The sequence below is a fragment of the Haliotis rufescens genome, unplaced genomic scaffold, assembly GCF_023055435.1.
Source record: "Haliotis rufescens isolate VD_foot unplaced genomic scaffold, xgHalRufe1.0.p SCAF_18, whole genome shotgun sequence".
Classification (NCBI taxonomy): Eukaryota; Metazoa; Mollusca; class Gastropoda; order Lepetellida; family Haliotidae; genus Haliotis; species Haliotis rufescens.
In genome coordinates this window covers 19579541-19596635 of record NW_025963868.1, presented here as the reverse complement: position 1 = coordinate 19596635, position 17095 = coordinate 19579541, and the positions used below count along the sequence as shown (strand labels likewise).

Genomic DNA, 17095 nt, shown 5'->3' with positions numbered 1-17095 from the left:
CCACACAACGTACAGCACACTGCACACACGCTTTGTCACAGTACCCTACAAGTTCCCTGATCTACCATACAACGTACAACACACTGCACACACGCTTTGTCACAGTACCCTACAGGTTCCCTGATCTACCACACAACGTACAACACACTGCACACACGCATTGTCACAGTACCCCGCAAGTTCCCTGATCTACCACACAACGTACAACACACTGCACACACGTTGTCACAGTACCCTACAAGTTCCCTGATCTACCACACAACGTACAACACACTGCACACACGTTGTCACAGTACCCTACAAGTTCCCTGATCTACCACACAACGTACAACACACTGCACACACGTTGTCACAGTACCCTACAAGTTCCCTGAACTACCACACAACGTATAACACACTGCACACACATTGTCACAGAACCCCGCAAGTTCCCTGATCTACCACACAACATACAACACACTGCACACGGGTTGTCACAGAACCCCCCAAGTTCCCTGATCTACGACACAACGTACAACACACTGCACACACGTTGTCACAGTACCCTACAAGTTCCCTGATCTACCACACAACGTACAACACACTGCACACACGTTGTCACAGTACCCTACAAGTTCCCTGATCTACCACACAATGTACAACACACTGCACACATGTTGACATAGTACCCTACAAGTTCCCTGATCTACCACACAACGTACAACACACTGCACACACGTCACAGTACCCTTTAAAGTTCCCTGATCTACCACACAACGTACAACACACTGCGCACACGTTGTCACAGTACTCTACAAGTTCCCTGATCTACCACACAACATACAACACACTGCACACACGTTGTCACAGAACCCTACAAGTTCCCTGATCTACCACACAACGTACAGCACACTGCACACACGTTGTCACAGTACCCTACAGGTTCCCTGATCTACCACACAACGTACAACACACTGCACACACGTTGTCACAGAACCCCGCAAGTTCCCTGATCTACCATACAACGTACAGCACACTGCACACACGTTGTCACAGTACCCCCCAAGTTCCCTGATCTACCACACAACGTACAACACACTGCACACACGTTGTCACAGAACCCCCCAAGTTCCCTGATCTACCACACAACGTACAGCACAGTACACGGGTTGTCACAGAAACCCCCAAGTTCCCTGATCTACCACACAACGTACAGCACAGTACACGGGTTGTCACAAAACCCCCCAAGTTCCCTAATCTACCACACAACGTACAGCATGAGTCCTAGTGTCAAGTATTCAGGTGGCATGACTACTGGGGTCAAGTATTCAGGTGTTATGACTCATAGTGTCAAGTATTCAGGTGTCATGACTACTGGTGTCAAGTATTCAGGTGTTATGACTCCTAGTGTCAAGTATTCAGGTGTCAAGTATTCAGGTGTTATGACTCCTAGTGTCAAGTATTCAGGTGTCATGACTACTGGGGTCAAGTATTCAGGTGTTATGACTCCTAGTGTCAAGTATTCAGGTGTTATGACTCATAGTGTCAAGAATTCAGGTGTCATGACTACTGGTGTCAAGTATTCAGGTGTTATGACTCGTAGTGTCAAGTATTCAGGTGTCATGACTACTGGGGTCAAGTATTCAGGTGTCATGACTCCTGGTGTCAGGTATTCAGATGTCATGACTACTGGGGTCAAGTATTCAGGTGTCATGACTACTGGGGTCAAGTATTCAGATGTCATGACTCCTGGTGTCAAGTATTCAGGTGTCATGACTCCTGGTGTCAAGTATTCAGGTGTCGACTCCTGGGGTCAAGTATTCAGGTGTTATGACTCCTGGTGTCAAGTATTCAGGTGTTATGACTCCTGGTGTCAAGTATTCAGGTGTTATGACTCCTGGTGTCAAGTATTCAGGTGTTATGACTCATAGTGTCAAGTATTCAGGTGTCATGACTCCTGGGGTCAAGTATTCAGGTGTTATGACTCCTAGTGTCAAGTATTCAGGTGTTATGACTCCTAGTGTCAAGTATTCAGGTGTTATGACTACTGGTGTCAAGTATTCAGGTGTTATGACTCGTAGTGTCAAGTATTCAGGTGTCATGACTATTGGGGTCAAGTATTCAGGTGTCATGACTACTGGGGTCAAGTATTCAGGTGTCATGACTACTGGGGTCAAGTATTCAGGTGGCATGACTACTGGGGTCAAGTATTCAGGTGGCATGACTACTGGGGTCAAGTATTCAGGTGGCATGACTACTGGGGTCAAGTATTCAGGTATCAAGTATTCAGGTGTTATGACTCATAGTGTCAAGTATTCAGGTGTCATGACTCCTGGGGTCAAGTATTCAGGTGGCATGACTACTGGGGTCAAGTATTCAGGTGGCATGACTCCTGGGGTCAAGTATTCAGGTGGCATGACTACTGGGGTCAAGTATTCAGGTGGCATGACTACTGGGGTCAAGTATTCAGGTGGCATGACTCCTGGGTTCAAGTATTCAGGTGGCATGACTACTGGGGTCAAGTATTCAGGTGGCATGACTACTGGGGTCAAGTATTCAGGTGGCATGACTACTGGGGTCAAGTATTCAGGTGGCATGACTACTGGGGTCAAGTATTCAGGTGGCATGACTACTGGGGTCAAGTATTCAGGTGGCATGACTACTGGGGTCAAGTATTCAGGTGGCATGACTCCTGGGTTCAAGTATTCAGGTGATGTCACAGAGTAGCTGGGCATCTACAGGACTCCTCCAGATCAGGTTTTAGTTCTCTGAGCCTGTGACTATCAACAGCGGAGGATCAGCATCAGCATCATTAATAAGTAAATATGAAACCTACATCCTCAACAGTGAAAAATAAGAACAAGGGTATACTGTTAATTATGTTGCAAGGATGACAATTCAACTTTACATAATAAGGTTTAATTCTTGAAAACATACCCTGAACTATTTTGCAGTTATTGAGGAATGGGAATCGTTTCCATGGCCTAGTGGTAGGGCATCTGTTCGGAGAGCGGTTGTTTCATACCAAAAGACATTACAAAACACAAACACACACACACACACACACGTCGCTATATAAAGTGCAGTAATCTTGGACGCGACATGAAACCCGATTTCACCTCACCTCATGAGGAATGGGGAAGAGAATAAGTTTCCAGATGGCAACAGATGCTGAATAATGTGAAAAGACTTGGACAAGACTTCCCAAAATTAAAAAATTAGAAAAGATTTTAAAAAGCTTTACTGAACTATATTAAGTGAACTACAGTGCAGTACTTGGCAGTTGAAGGTTAAATTAATAAGGAAGCCATGCTGAGAATGTACCCAGTCACCACAAGGTCTACGGTTCTGGAGACATCATCGCTCGGGCTTACATTATATTCTTTCATCAACTTTGTGGCGTCTGGCTCGAGCCAGTGCTAAATATTACATCTGCGCTCCCGTTGACAAAATATACTACTATCATTGAGACTAGTAGAATGGCTATCCCAACACAAAGGGTTAAAACCTGAAAGCAAAGTAGTTGTCATGAAAATATTATTCCATAAAGTGTTTTTTTTAATATTTCACATGGCATACTGAATATATCTGACATAGCAGCTGCTATTTGAAAACAACCTTCACCATGCTTGTTAAGGTTTGGAGAATCGGAAAATTGCATGATTTCAAATGCCAAGTTATTGCCAAAGTCACCCAAAGCTAGTCATGGAGTCCAATTTTGATTTTATTGTTGTCATGGAAACACCACCAAATGATGAAATTACCAAAGTGTTTTAAAACTCCCACAGCATGTTATAACGAATCCATTTCCAGGACAAACATGTATTGAATGAAACCTTACACATCAAGACCTGGACACTTTTCTCAACTTATATATGCTACGAGTTAACACAGCACTACAAAACAGCTAAATTCAATATAATGAAAGCAGAATGACACAAACTGATACTCAGTGGTAGGTAAAGGTTACATGGTAACCATGGCAACAGCAAATATACAATGCAGATACCATAGACAAGTTGAAGCTGAGCAGGTGTGTGAATCTGTTACGATGATACATAAAATCCAATCTTGTGCCCACATAAGATAGTTATGACGATGATGAGTACAAGGAAATTGACAGTATAGATATACATGATTAACAAGACCACTAGACAGTTAACAGACATTACATTTATGAGTCTTCCTATATATACATGATTCAAATTCAAATCGTAGGTCACCGAGGCTCTAAGTCATCATAGTTTCACATGAAGGATACACATAAAACATTGTGGAAGCTACAGCCTACAGACGTACAGTGAAGACTTCTGATACATTAACAACTGCTGTTGTTCTCTACAGACACCAGGAGGGGTACAGCAAACCCTTCACCTGGACTCTTCATACACCACACATGCTTAACTCTCTATCCACAGGGATTGTTTCACAAACTGTTCTAGAAATATTCCTAGTCTTTTCTGAGAAAGCCTACTTTCAAATATCAGTGTTTTGGGAGTTGTCACTGGATTTAACCCCACTACACCTTCTACTCTTTGAGTTGTCACTGAAGTTAACCCCACTACACTACACCTTCTTCCCTTTGCGTTGTCACTAAAGTTAACCCCACTACACTACACCTTCTTCCCTTTGAGTCGTCACTGAAGTTAACCCCACTACACTACACCTTCTTCCCTTTGAGTCGTCACTGAAGTTAACCACACTACACTACACCTTCTTTCCTTTAAGTCATCATTGAAGTTAACCCCACTACACTACACCTTCTTCCCTTTGCGTTGTCACTGAAGTTAACCCCACTACACTACACCTTCTTCCCTTTGTGTCGTCACTGCAGTTAACCCCACTACACTACACCTTCTTCCCTTTGAGTCGTCACTGAAGTTAACCACACTACACTACACCTTCTTCCCTTTGAGTTGTCACTAAAGTTAACCCCACTACACTACACCTTCTACTCTTTGAGTCGTCACTGAAGTTAACCCCACTACACTACACCTTCTTCCCTTTGTGTCGTCACTGAAGTTAACCCCACTACACTACACCTTCTTCCCTTTGTGTCGTCACTGAAGTTAACCCCACTACACTACACCTTCTTCCCTTTGTGTCGTCACTGAAGTTAACCCCACTACACTACACCTTCTTCCCTTTGCGTTCTTACTGAAGTTAACCCCACTACACTACACCTTCTTCCCTTTGAGTTGTCACTAAAGTTAACCCCACTACACTACACCTTCTTCCCTTTGAGTTGCCACTGATGTTAACCCCACTACACTACACCTTCTTCCCTTTGAGTTGTCATTGAAGTTAACCCAACTACACTACAACTTCTTCCCTTTAAGTCATCACTGAAGTTAACCCCACTACACTACACCTTCTTCCCTTTGAGTCATCACTGAAGTTAACCCCACTACACTACACCTTCTTCCCTTTGTGTTGTTACTGAAGTTAACCCCACTACACTACACCTTCTTCCCTTTGAGTTGTCACTGAAGTTAACCCCACTACACTACACCTTCTTCCCTTTCAGTTGTCACTGAAGTTAACCCCACTACACTACACCTTCTTCCCTTTGCGTTGTCACTAAAGATAACCCCACTACACTACACCTTCTTCCCTTTGAGTCGTCACTGAAGTTAACCACACTACACTACACCTTCTTCCCTTTGAGTCATCACTGAAGTTAACCACACTACACCTTCTTCCCTTTAAGTCATCACTGAAGTTAACCCCACTACACTACACCTTCTTCCCTTTAAGTCATCACTGAAGTTAACCCCACTACACTACACCTTCTTCCCTTTGAGTCATCACTGAAGTTAACCACACTACACTACACCTTCTTCCCTTTAAGTCATCACTGAAGTTAACCCCACTACACTACACCTTCTTCCCTTTGAGTCATCACTGAAGTTAACCCCACTACACTACACCTTCTTCCCTTTGCGTTGTTACTGAAGTTAACCCCACTACACTACACCTTCTTCCCTTTGAGTCATCACTGAAGTTAACCACACTACACTACACCTTCTTCCCTTTGAGTCATCACTGAAGTGAACCCCACTACACTACACCTTCTTCCCTTTGCGTTGTTACTGAAGTTAACCCCACTACACTACACCTTCTTCCCTTTGAGTTGTCACTGAAGTTAACCCCACTACACTACATCTTCTTCCCTTTGAGTTGTCACTGATGTTAACCCCACTACACTACACCTTCTTCCCTTTGCGTTGTCACTGAAGTTAACCCGGCTACACTACACCTTCTTCTCTTTGAGTTGTCACTGAAGTTAACCACACTACACTACACCTTCTTCCCTTTGCGTTGTCACTGAAGTTAACCCGGCTACACTACACCTTCTTCTCTTTGAGTTGTCACTGAAGTTAACCAAACTACACTACACCTTCTTCCCTTTGAGTTGTCACTGAAGTTAACCACACTACACTACACCTTCTTCCCTTTGTGTTGTTACTGAAGTTAACCCCACTACACTACACCTTCTTCCCTTTGAGTTGTCACTGAAGTTAACCCCACTACACTACACCTTCTTCATTTTTAGTTGTCACTGAAGTTAACCCCACTACACTACACCTTCTTCCCTTTGAGTTGTCACTGATGTGAACCCCACTACACTACACCTTCTTCCCTTTGAGTTGTCACTGAAGTTAACCACACTACACTACACCTGCTTCCCTTTGAGTTGTCACTGAAGTTAACCACACTACACTACACCTTCTTCCCTTTGAGTCGTCACTGAAGTTAACCACACTACACTACACCTTCTTCCCTTTGAGTTGTCACTGAAGTTAACACCACTACACTACACCTTCTTCCCTTTGAGTTGTCACTGAAGTTAACCCCACTACACTACACCTTCTTCCCATTGAGTCGTCACTGAAGTTAACCACACTACACCTTCTTCCCTTTAAGTCATCACTGAAGTTAACCCCACTACACTACACCTTCTTCCCTTTGAGTCGTCACTGAAGTTAACCCCACTACACTACACCTTCTTCCCTTTGTGTCGTCACTGCAGTTAACCCCACTACACTACACCTTCTTCCCTTTGAGTTGTCACTGAAGTTAACCCCACTACACTACACCTTCTTCCCTTTGTGTCGTCACTGAAGTTAACCCCACTACACTACACCTTCTTCCCTTTAAGTCATCACTGAAGTTAACCCCACTACACTACACCTTCTTCCCTTTGAGTCATCACTGAAGTTAACCCCACTACACTACACCTTCTTCCCTTTGCGTTGTTACTGAAGTTAACCCCACTACACTACACCTTCTTCCCTTTGAGTCATCACTGAAGTTAACCCCACTACACTACACCTTCTTCCCTTTGAGTCATCACTGAAGTTAACCCCACTACACTACACCTTCTTCCCTTTGCGTTGTTACTGAAGTTAACCCCACTACACTACACCTTCTTCCCTTTGAGTTGTCACTGAAGTTAACCCCACTACACTACATCTTCTTCCCTTTGAGTTGTCACTGATGTTTACCCCACTACACTACACCTTCTTCCCTTTGCGTTGTCACTGAAGTTAACCCCACTACACTACACCTTCTTCCCTTTGAGTCGTCACTGAAGTTAACCACACTACACTACACCTTCTTCCCTTTGCGTTGTCACTGAAGTTAACCCGGCTACACTACACCTTCTTCCCTTTGAGTTGTCACTGAAGTTAACCCCACTACACTACACCTTCTTCCCTTTGAGTTGTCACTGATGTGAACCCCACTACACTACACCTTCTTCCCTTTGAGTTGTCACTGAAGTTAACCACACTACACTACACCTGCTTCCCTTGGAGTTGTCACTGAAGTTAACCAAACTACACTACACCTTCTTCCCTTTGAGTTGTCACTGAAGTTAACCACACTACACTACACCTTCTTCCCTTTGTGTTGCTACTGAAGTTAACCCCACTACACTACACCTTCTTCCCTTTGAGTTGTCACTGAAGTTAACCCCACTACACTACACCTTCTTCCCTTTGAGTTGTCACTGAAGTTAACCCCACTACACTACACCTTCTTCCCTTTGAGTTGTCACTGATGTGAACCCCACTACACTACACCTTCTTCCCTTTGAGTTGTCACTGAAGTTAACCACACTACACTACACCTGCTTCCCTTTGAGTTGTCACTGAAGTTAACCCCACTACACTACACCTTCTTCCCTTTGAGTCGTCACTGAAGTTAACCACACTACACTACACCTTCTTCCCTTTGAGTTGTCACTGAAGTTAACACCACTACACTACACCTTCTTCCCTTTGAGTTGTCACTGAAGTTAACCCCACAATACTACACCTTCTTCCCATTTTAGTTGTCACTGAAGTTAACCGACCACATCACTTACTACAAGGTTTAGGAGAAATGCTTTGAAGAAAGCTGATGCAGAAATGCTGTTAAGTATCAAAGGTCAGAGGTCATACAGAAAAGGAAGAGAAACAAGAAATTGATGTTGCATTGAAAACGAGAAATCCAAAATGTATGTAAATGAAAAGAATATGGCTGTTATTCCTACCTGGAACTGTTGACTAGGGACGAGGAATATCCTGACTTTGAGAGGTTCCCATACACTCTCCGTCCATGTAGAGTATGTGCCTGAGAGCCAGTCATAGTCTGTAACACAGTCACACATATCACTGCCTGCTCCATGGGGGACTCCAGGGCAGACCATGGGCCTAGCAAATAGAGGCAACTGGCCTAAGTGGGACTAGTCTGACACAGGGCAGCAGCCTTCAAAGGGTAACACGCAACTGGCCTGAGTGGGACTAGTCTGACACAGGGCAGCAGCCTTCAAACGGCAAGAGGCAACTGGCCTAAGTGGGACTAGTCTGACACAGGGCAACAGCCTTCAAAGGGTAAGAGGCAACTGGTCTGAGTGGGACTAGTCTGACACAGAGCAGCAGCCTTCAAAGGGTAAGAGGCAACTGGTCTGAGTGGGACTAGTCTGACACAGGGCAGCAGCCTTCAAACGGCAAGAGGCAACTGGCCTAAGTGGGACTAGTCTGACACAGGGCAACAGCCTTCAAAGGGTAAGAGGCAACTGGTCTGAGTGGGACTAGTCTGACACAGAGCAGCAGCCTTCAAAGGGTATAACGCAACTGGCCTGGGACTAGTCTGACACAGAGCAGCAGCCTTCAAAGGATAACAGGCAATTGGTCTGAGTGGGACTAGTCTGACACAGAGCAGCAGCCTTCAAAGGGTAACACGCAACTGGCCTGAGTGGGACTAGTCTGACACAGGGCAGCAGCCTTCAAAGGATAACAGGCAATTGGTCTGAGTGGGACTAGTCTGACACAGAGCAGCAGCCTTCAAGGATAACAGGCAACTGTCCTGAGTGGGACTAGCCTGACACAGAGCAGCAGCCTTCAAAGGGTAACAGGCAACTGGCCTGAGTGGGACTAGTCTGACAAAGAGCAGCAGCCTTCAAAGGATAACAGGCAACTGGCCTGGGACTAGTCTGACACAGAGCAGCAGCCTTCAAAGGATAACAGGCAACTGGCCTGAGTGGGACTAGTCTGACAAAGAGCAGCAGCCTTCAAAGGATAACAGGCAACTGGCCTGAGTGGGACTAGTCTGACACAGAGCAGCAGCCTTCAAAGGATAACAGGCAACTGGTCTGAGTGGGACTAGTCTGAAAAAGAGCAGCAGCCTTCAAAGGATAACAGGCAACTGGTCTGAGTGGGACTAGTCTGACACAGAGCAGCAGCCTTCAAAGGATAACAGGCAACTGTCCTGAGTGGGACTAGCCTGACACAGAGCAGCAGCCTTCAAAGGGTAACAGGCAACTGGCCTGAGTGGGACTAGTCTGACACAGAGCAGCAGCCTTCAAAGGATAACAGGCAACTGGCCTGGGACTAGTCTGACACAGAGCAGCAGCCTTCAAAGGATAACAGGCAACTGTCCTGAGTGGGACTAGCCTGACACAGAGCAGCAGCCTTCAAAGGGTAACAGGCAACTGGCCTGAGTGGGACTAGTCTGACACAGAGCAGCAGCCTTCAAAGGGTAACAGGCAACTGGCCTGAGTGGGACTAGTCTGACACAGGGCAGCAGCCTTCAAAGGATAACAGGCAACTGGCCTGAGTGGGACTAGTCTGACACAGAGCAGCAGCCTTCAAAGGGTAACAGGCAACTGGCCTGAGTGGGACTAGTCTGACACAGGGCAGCAGCCTTCAAAGGGTAACAGGCAACTGGCCTGAGTGGGACTAGTCTGACACAGAGCAGCAGCCTTCAAAGGATAACAGGCAACTGGCCTGAGTGGGACTAGCCTGACACAGGGCAGCAGCCTTCAAAGGGTAACAGGCAACTGGCCTGAGTGGGACGAGTCTGACACAGGGCAGCAGCCTTCAAAGGATAACAGGCAACTGGCCTGGGACTAGTCTGACACAGGGCAGCAGCCTTCAAAGGGTAACAGGCAACTGGTCTGAGTGGGACTAGCCTGACACAGAGCAGCAGCCTTCAAAGGATAACAGGCAACTGGCCTGAGTGGGACTAGCCTGACACAGAGCAGCAGCCTTCAAAGGGTAACAGGCAATCGGCCTGAGTGGGACTAGTCTGACACAGGGCAGCAGCCTTCAAAGGATAACAGGCAACTGGCCTGGGACTAGTCTGACACAGGGCAGCAGCCTTCAAAGGGTAAGAGGCAAGAAACAAGTAGCACCATCCAATTTGTTGTGAAAACGTTATGGTGGTAGACTTTGTACAGGCTCCTACTCAATTGCTGTTTTACTTACCATCAATATCAAACGCTGGAGACTTAGCTGTTGTCAACATGGTGGTAGACTTTATACAGGCTCCTACTCGAGAGTTGTCAGTTGCATTGGGTTTCAAGTTTCCTTGTATCCACAGAAACTGATGTGTCTGAAGGCAGATAAAACTTAACAGCTGAAATAATTTCCTCACAATGACAGAAATGAAAGGTTTGTTGAACATATAATATCACCAAATACCAATGTTTATATGAACAAGAAATTTATAGTACTTATACATCTATGGTATCTAAGAGGGTCAACAATTTGGTAAAAATGCTATTTATTGGAAAACTGACTCACTAAAAACTGTATCTAAAACTTGTCTATAGAAAATAGAATTTGGCAAAGTCAATCTCCACATCTCAAGGATGTCTCACTAGAATGACGTAGGGACTGACAATTCAAAGCTCCACACACACCTTATCATTGTCTGGAGCTTTACAGCTGTCTTTAGAAGTGTTGACTTTCTCCCCCAGGTACTGTGCCAGGATGTGATGGGTCAAGGTAGTCACCTGGTTAGTGTTCACATTCACACTCACATAGAAGGGGAATGGCTTCTTGGCCTTCTCTGCAAATGAAATAGAAACTCAACTGGGCAGCCTGTGAATACCAAACCAATGCCTCCCTCTAATCAACATCCCTAAATAAACCATGTCTCGCTTCCTCACTAAACAACGTCTCCCTCTCCTGGGACTCTCCAGGCTTGGTTCACTCCAGACTTGGTTCACTCCAGTCTTGGGTCACTCCAGTCTTGATTAACTCCAGTCTTGGGTCACTCCAGTCTTGGGTCACTCCAGTCTTGGGTCACTCCAGTCTTGGGACACTCCAGTCTTGGGTCACTCCAGTCTTGATTAACTCCAGTCTTGGTTCACTCCAGTCTTGGGTCACTCCAGTCTTGATTAACTCCAGTCTTGGGTCACTCCAGTCTTGGGTCACTCCAGTCTTGGGTCACTCCAGTCTTGGGTCACTCCAGTCTTGATTAACTCCAGTCTTGGGACACTCCAGTCTTGGGTCACTCCAGTCTTGGGTCACTCCAGTCTTGGGTCACTCCAGTCTTGGGTCACTCCAGTCTTGGGTCACTCCAGTCTTGGGTCACTCCAGTCTTGATTAACTCCAGTCTTGGGACACTCCAGTCTTGGGTCACTCCAGTCTTGGGTCACTCCAGTCTTGGGTCACTCCAGTCTTGGGTCACTCCAGTCTTGGGTCACTCCAGTCTTGATTAACTCCAGTCTTGGGTCACTCCAGTCTTGATTAACTCCAGTCTTGGGTCACTCCAGTCTTGGGTCACTCCAGTCTTGGGACACTCCAGTCTTGGGTCACTCCAGTCTTGGGTCACTCCAGTCTTGGGTCACTCGAGGCTTGATTAACTCCAGTCTTGGGTCACTCCAGTCTTGATTAACTCCAGTCTTGGGTCACTCCAGTCTTGGGACACTCCAGTCTTGGGTCACTCCAGTCTTGGGTCACTCCAGTCTTGGGTAACTCCAGTCTTGATTAACTCCAGTCTTGGGACACTCCAGTCTTGGGTCACTCCAGTCTTGGGTCACTCCAGTCTTGGGTCACTCCAGTCTTGGGTCACTCCAGTCTTGATTAACTCCAGTCTTGGGACACTCCAGTCTTGATTAACTCCAGTCTTGGGTAACTCCAGTCTTGATTAACTCCAGTCTTGGGACACTCCAGTCTTGGGTCACTCCAGTCTTGGGTCACTCCAGTCTTGGGTAACTCCAGTCTTGATTAACTCCAGTCTTGGGTCACTCCAGTCTTGATTAACTCCAGTCTTGATTAACTCCAGTCTTGATTAACTCCAGTCTTGGGACACTCCAGTCTTGGGACACTCCAGTCTTGGGACACTCCAGTCTTGGGTCACTCCAGTCTTGGGTCACTCCAGTCTTGGGTCACTCCAGTCTTGGGACACTCCAGTCTTGATTAACTCCAGTCTTGGGTCACTCCAGTCTTGGGTAACTCCAGTCTTGATTTACTCCAGTCTTGGGACACTCCAGTCTTGGGTCACTCCAGTCTTGGGTAACTCCAGTCTTGATTAACTCCAGTCTTGGGACACTCCAGTCTTGGGTCACTCCAGTCTTGGGTCACTCCAGTCTTGGGACACTCCAGTCTTGGGTCACTCCAGTCTTGGGTCACTCCAGTCTTGGGACACTCCAGTCTTGGGACACTCCAGTCTTGGGTAACTCCAGTCTTGGGTCACTCCAGTCTTGGGTCACTCCAGTCTTGGGACACTCCAGTCTTGGGTAACTCCAGTCTTGGGTCACTCCAGTCTTGGTTCTCTTGGATCTCTGCCTTACCATGGATCTCTGCTTCACTATGGATCTCTGCTTCACTATGGATCTGTTTCACTATGGATCTCTGCTTCACTATGGATCTCTGCTTCACTATGGATCTCTGCTTCACTATGGATCTCTGTTTCACTATGGATCTGTTTCACTTTGGATCTCTGCTTCACTATGGATCTCTGTTTCACTATGGATCTCTGTTTCACTATGGATATCTGCTTCACTATGGATCTCTGTTTCACTATGGATCTCTGCTTCAATGTGGATCTCTGCTTCACTGTGGATCTCTGTTGCACTATGGATCTCTGCTTCACTATGGATCTCTGCTTCACCGTAGATCTCTGCTTCACCGTGGATCTCTGCTTCACCATGGATCTCTGTTTCACTATGGATCTCTGCTTCACTATGGATCTCTGTTTCACTATGGATCTCTGCTTCACTATGGATCTCTGTTTCACTATGGATCTGTTTCACTTTGGATCTCTGCTTCACTATGGATCTCTGTTTCACTATGGATCTCTGCTTCACTATGGATCTGTTTCACTATGGATCTCTGCTTCACTATGGATCTCTGCTTCACTATGGATCTCTGTTTCACTATGGATCTCTGCTTCACCATGGATCTCTGCTTCACTATGGATCTCTGTTTCACTATGGATCTCTGCTTCACTATGGATCTCTGCTTCACTATGGATCTCTGCTTCACCGTGGATCTCTGCTTCACCATGGATCTCTGCTTCACCATGGATCTCTGTTTCACTATGGATCTCTGCTTCACTATGGATCTCTGTTTCACTTTGGATCTCTGCTTCACTGTGGATCTCTGCTTCACTGTGGATCTCTGTTGCACTATGGATCTCTGCTTCACTATGGATCTCTGCTTCACTATAGATCTCTGCTTCACCGTGGATCTCTGCTTCACCATGAATCTCTGTTTCACTATGGATCTCTGCTTCACCATGGATCTCTGTTTCACTATGGATCTCTGCTTCACTATGGATCTCTGCTTCACTATGGATCTCTGCTTCACTATGGATCTCTGTTTCACTATGGATCTCTGCTTCACTGTGGATCTCTGCTTCACTGTGGATCTCTGTTGCACTATGGATCTCTGCTTCACTATGGATCTCTGCTTCACCGTAGATCTCTGCTTCACCGTGGATCTCTGCTTCACCATGGATCTCTGTTTCACTATGGATCTCTGCTTCACTATGGATCTCTGCTTCACTATGGATCTCTGCTTCACTATGGATCTCTGCTTCACCATGGATCTCTGTTCCACTATGGATCTCTGCTTCACTATGGATCTCTGCTTCACCATGGATCTCTGCTTCACTGTTGATCTCTGCTTCACTATGGATCTCTGCTTCTCTTTTTCTCTTGTTACTTTGTATATATATATTTTGTGTGTTTCATGTCGTCTGTATGCGCCTTGAGCATGCCCCTTCGTGGTGTAGAGGTATGGCACCAACTAAATAGCCATATTATTATTACTAACACTTTTCATACCAATTATGACTAAACCATCCTGGGTGGCATCTCCAGATGCTGTCTTGAGAAGTGACAGTCAAGTACTATATCTCAACCAGTGTGGTCTAATATGTCAGTTACCATGGTTACAAACACTGTTTATGTACCTCCAGTACCATGAGAGTACGTACCCAGACTTTCGGCATCATCTGGGTCGATGCTTCTGCGGAACAGCTCACAGTGTTGGTTGTAGAGGAAGCACTGGAGGAGACTCTCCACCTGGACAGGCAAACACTCAGTCATCACTTACATCACAGCCCTCTTATTACCCTTCGAATCGGCTGCATACGCAATTCAAGTTGACGACGGAAGTGTAAGTATGCGCATGCAGATTCCTTTGGAATTACAGAAGCATTTCAAAGGTATTTCAAAGTGTATAACTTAAAACACATGATAAAATTTGAATCCACCCAATTTACTTCCCTTTAAAAATGAAATTTTGATATGTATTGTGGAAAGAACGAACCTCAATTTTCCGATAAACCGGTAATACCGCGCACCTTAATGAACACGAAAACAAATGCGTCATGACAGATTAGGAAACAGATTGGATGACAGGTGCAAGGGAGATAACTCACTGTGTCCTTATTTGCCTTGAGAGAGCTGGGGGCGTCCTTGCCAGTCGAGAGTTTGTACAGGAATTGAGCAAGAGTGGTGGCTAGGTCTGTGAGAGACTGAGTCTGTGTGTCGTCCGACGGGTCCGACTGGTTGCCGTGGTCGGACACATTAATCTTAGAGGGAAGGTCAAAGCGGCTGTTGTAGTACCTGCAATGGGAGACAGTCAGCTGGTTTCAGGCAGCTTACAGCAGTTCCGAGTTAAAGATAAACATGTCAGCATAATGGGTTTGGATAAACCAAGATGTCAAGTCATGGATGTTTACCACAAACATGTAGCTGACAGATCAAAGATTGTCATTGGGGCAAAACAAACTGTTGCCAGTGGATCTTTCAACAATCCACTGTCATAACTACTACTGAGAGTAGCTAACCTTCCAGGTCATGTCTGCTGCTGGGTTAACCATCCTGGTCATGTCTGCTGCAGGTCAACCCTCCAGGTCATGTCTGCTGCAGGTCAACCCTCCAGGTCATGTCTGCTGCAGGTCAACCTTCCCGGTCATGTCTGCTTCAGGTCAACCCTCCAGGTCATGTCTGCTGCAGGTCAACCCTCCAAGTCATGTCTGCTGCAGGTCAACCTTCCAGGTCATGTCTGCTGCAGGTCAACCCTCCAAGTCATGTCTGCTGCAGGTCAACCATCCTGGTCATGTCTGCTGCAGGTCAACCCTCAAGGTCATGTCTGCTGCAGGTCAACCTTCCAGGTCATGTCTGCTGCAGGTCAACCCTCCAAGTCATGTCTGCTGCAGGTCAACCCTCCAGGTCATGTCTGCTGCAGGTCAACCCTCCAAGTCATGTCTGCTGCAGGTCAACCATCCTGGTCATGTCTGCTGCAGGTCAACCCTCAAGGTCATGTCTGCTGCAGGTCAACCTTCCAGGTCATGTCTGCTGCAGGTCAACCTTCCAGGCCATGTCTGCTGCAGGTCAACCCTACAGGTCATGTCTGCTGCAGGTCAACCCTCCAGGTCATGTCTGCTGCAGGTCAACCCTCCAGGTCATGTCTGCTGCAGGTCAACCCTCCAGGTCATGTCTGCTGCAGGCCAACCTTTCAGGTCATGTCTGCTGCAGGTCAACCTTCCAGGTCATGTCTGCTGCAGGTCAACCTTCCAGGTCATGTCTGCTGCTGGTCAACCCTCCAGGTCATGTATGGACAATGAAACATCTATCCTTGTGCCACAATGCAAGGACTTACTGATGACATGCATGAGACTTACTTGTTGGTGAACTGCTTCTCGTGGTCAGTGAGGACGATGGCGGGAATGTTGGCCTTCATCAGGAACCTCTGGACCGAGGCTGGGGGGAGCGGCGTATCCTCCGTCACATTGGCAAGGTCAACACCCAGCCCCAACCCGATGGACTTGAGGGACTGGATCATGTCGGACAGCTGCGTGAGGAGAAACAAGACACAACATGTCCAAGGGAATGTAGACACCGAGGATTGATGGAACACATGTACATGGTAGATATCACGATAACTGAAAAAGGATTACTTGACTAGAATTTTTTTTATATCACCATTAATACTCTAGATGCAAAGACCTTGCATTGACCACTATAGTGAATCCCAGGAGCACGGGGTATGGTGCGGAAGGAACCAGCTCTGCAAAGCAAATTCCAGGACCACATGACTCCGCCACCCAAGGCTCCTGCTGGACTGAAAAAAACCTACTTTGTACATCGACACATGGCCCTGCAGCATGACACAGGTAGGACTTCAGTATCCTCACTTGCCCCTTTTACCTGAGTGGGATCCTGCAGCATGACACAGGTAGGACTTCAGTATCCTCACTTGCCCCTTTTACCTGAGTGGGATCCTGCAGCATGACACAGGTAGGACTTCAGTATCCTCACTTGCCCCTTTTACCTGAGTGGGATCCTGCAGCATGACACAGGAAGGACTTCAGTATCCTCACTTGC

The 17095-nt window shown here is 46.4% G+C and overlaps 2 protein-coding genes across 5 annotated transcripts in view; one reads left to right on the top strand and one right to left on the bottom strand.

Moving 5' to 3' along the window:
- The window catches only part of LOC124125633 (nicastrin-like), a 47155-nt gene that overhangs the window by 9093 nt on the left and 20967 nt on the right, over positions 1-17095 (bottom strand). The window contains exons 9-15 of one of the 2 annotated variants that reach the window (XM_048398371.1): positions 16393-16562; positions 15145-15331; positions 14698-14785; positions 11171-11319; positions 10734-10860; positions 8519-8616; positions 3354-3487 (exon numbers count right to left, since the gene is read on the bottom strand). In XM_048398371.1, the coding sequence (XP_048254328.1) occupies positions 3368-3487; positions 8519-8616; positions 10734-10860; positions 11171-11319; positions 14698-14785; positions 15145-15331; positions 16393-16562 (939 nt within the window). In that variant the 3' untranslated portion in view covers positions 3354-3367. The remainder of the gene's footprint in view (positions 1-3353; positions 3488-8518; positions 8617-10733; positions 10861-11170; positions 11320-14697; positions 14786-15144; positions 15332-16392; positions 16563-17095) is intronic. The other variant, XM_048398370.1, reaches the window with a different exon arrangement.
- LOC125381532 (uncharacterized PPE family protein PPE54-like) lies at positions 1082-2743 on the top strand. Of its 3 annotated transcripts, XM_048398372.1 has the most exons (4): positions 1082-1401; positions 2105-2254; positions 2300-2479; positions 2690-2743. In XM_048398372.1, exons 1-4 carry the CDS (start codon positions 1257-1259, stop codon positions 2704-2706), a joined length of 492 nt encoding a protein of 163 aa, XP_048254329.1. In that variant the 5' UTR covers positions 1082-1256; the 3' UTR covers positions 2707-2743. The 3 variants fall into 3 exon arrangements, 1 of the variants encoding a protein (XP_048254329.1); XR_007221859.1 differs by lacking the exons at positions 2105-2254; positions 2300-2479; positions 2690-2743 and adding an exon at positions 1477-1514; XR_007221858.1 differs by lacking the exons at positions 1082-1401; positions 2690-2743 and having other exon boundaries at positions 2117-2254; positions 2330-2355.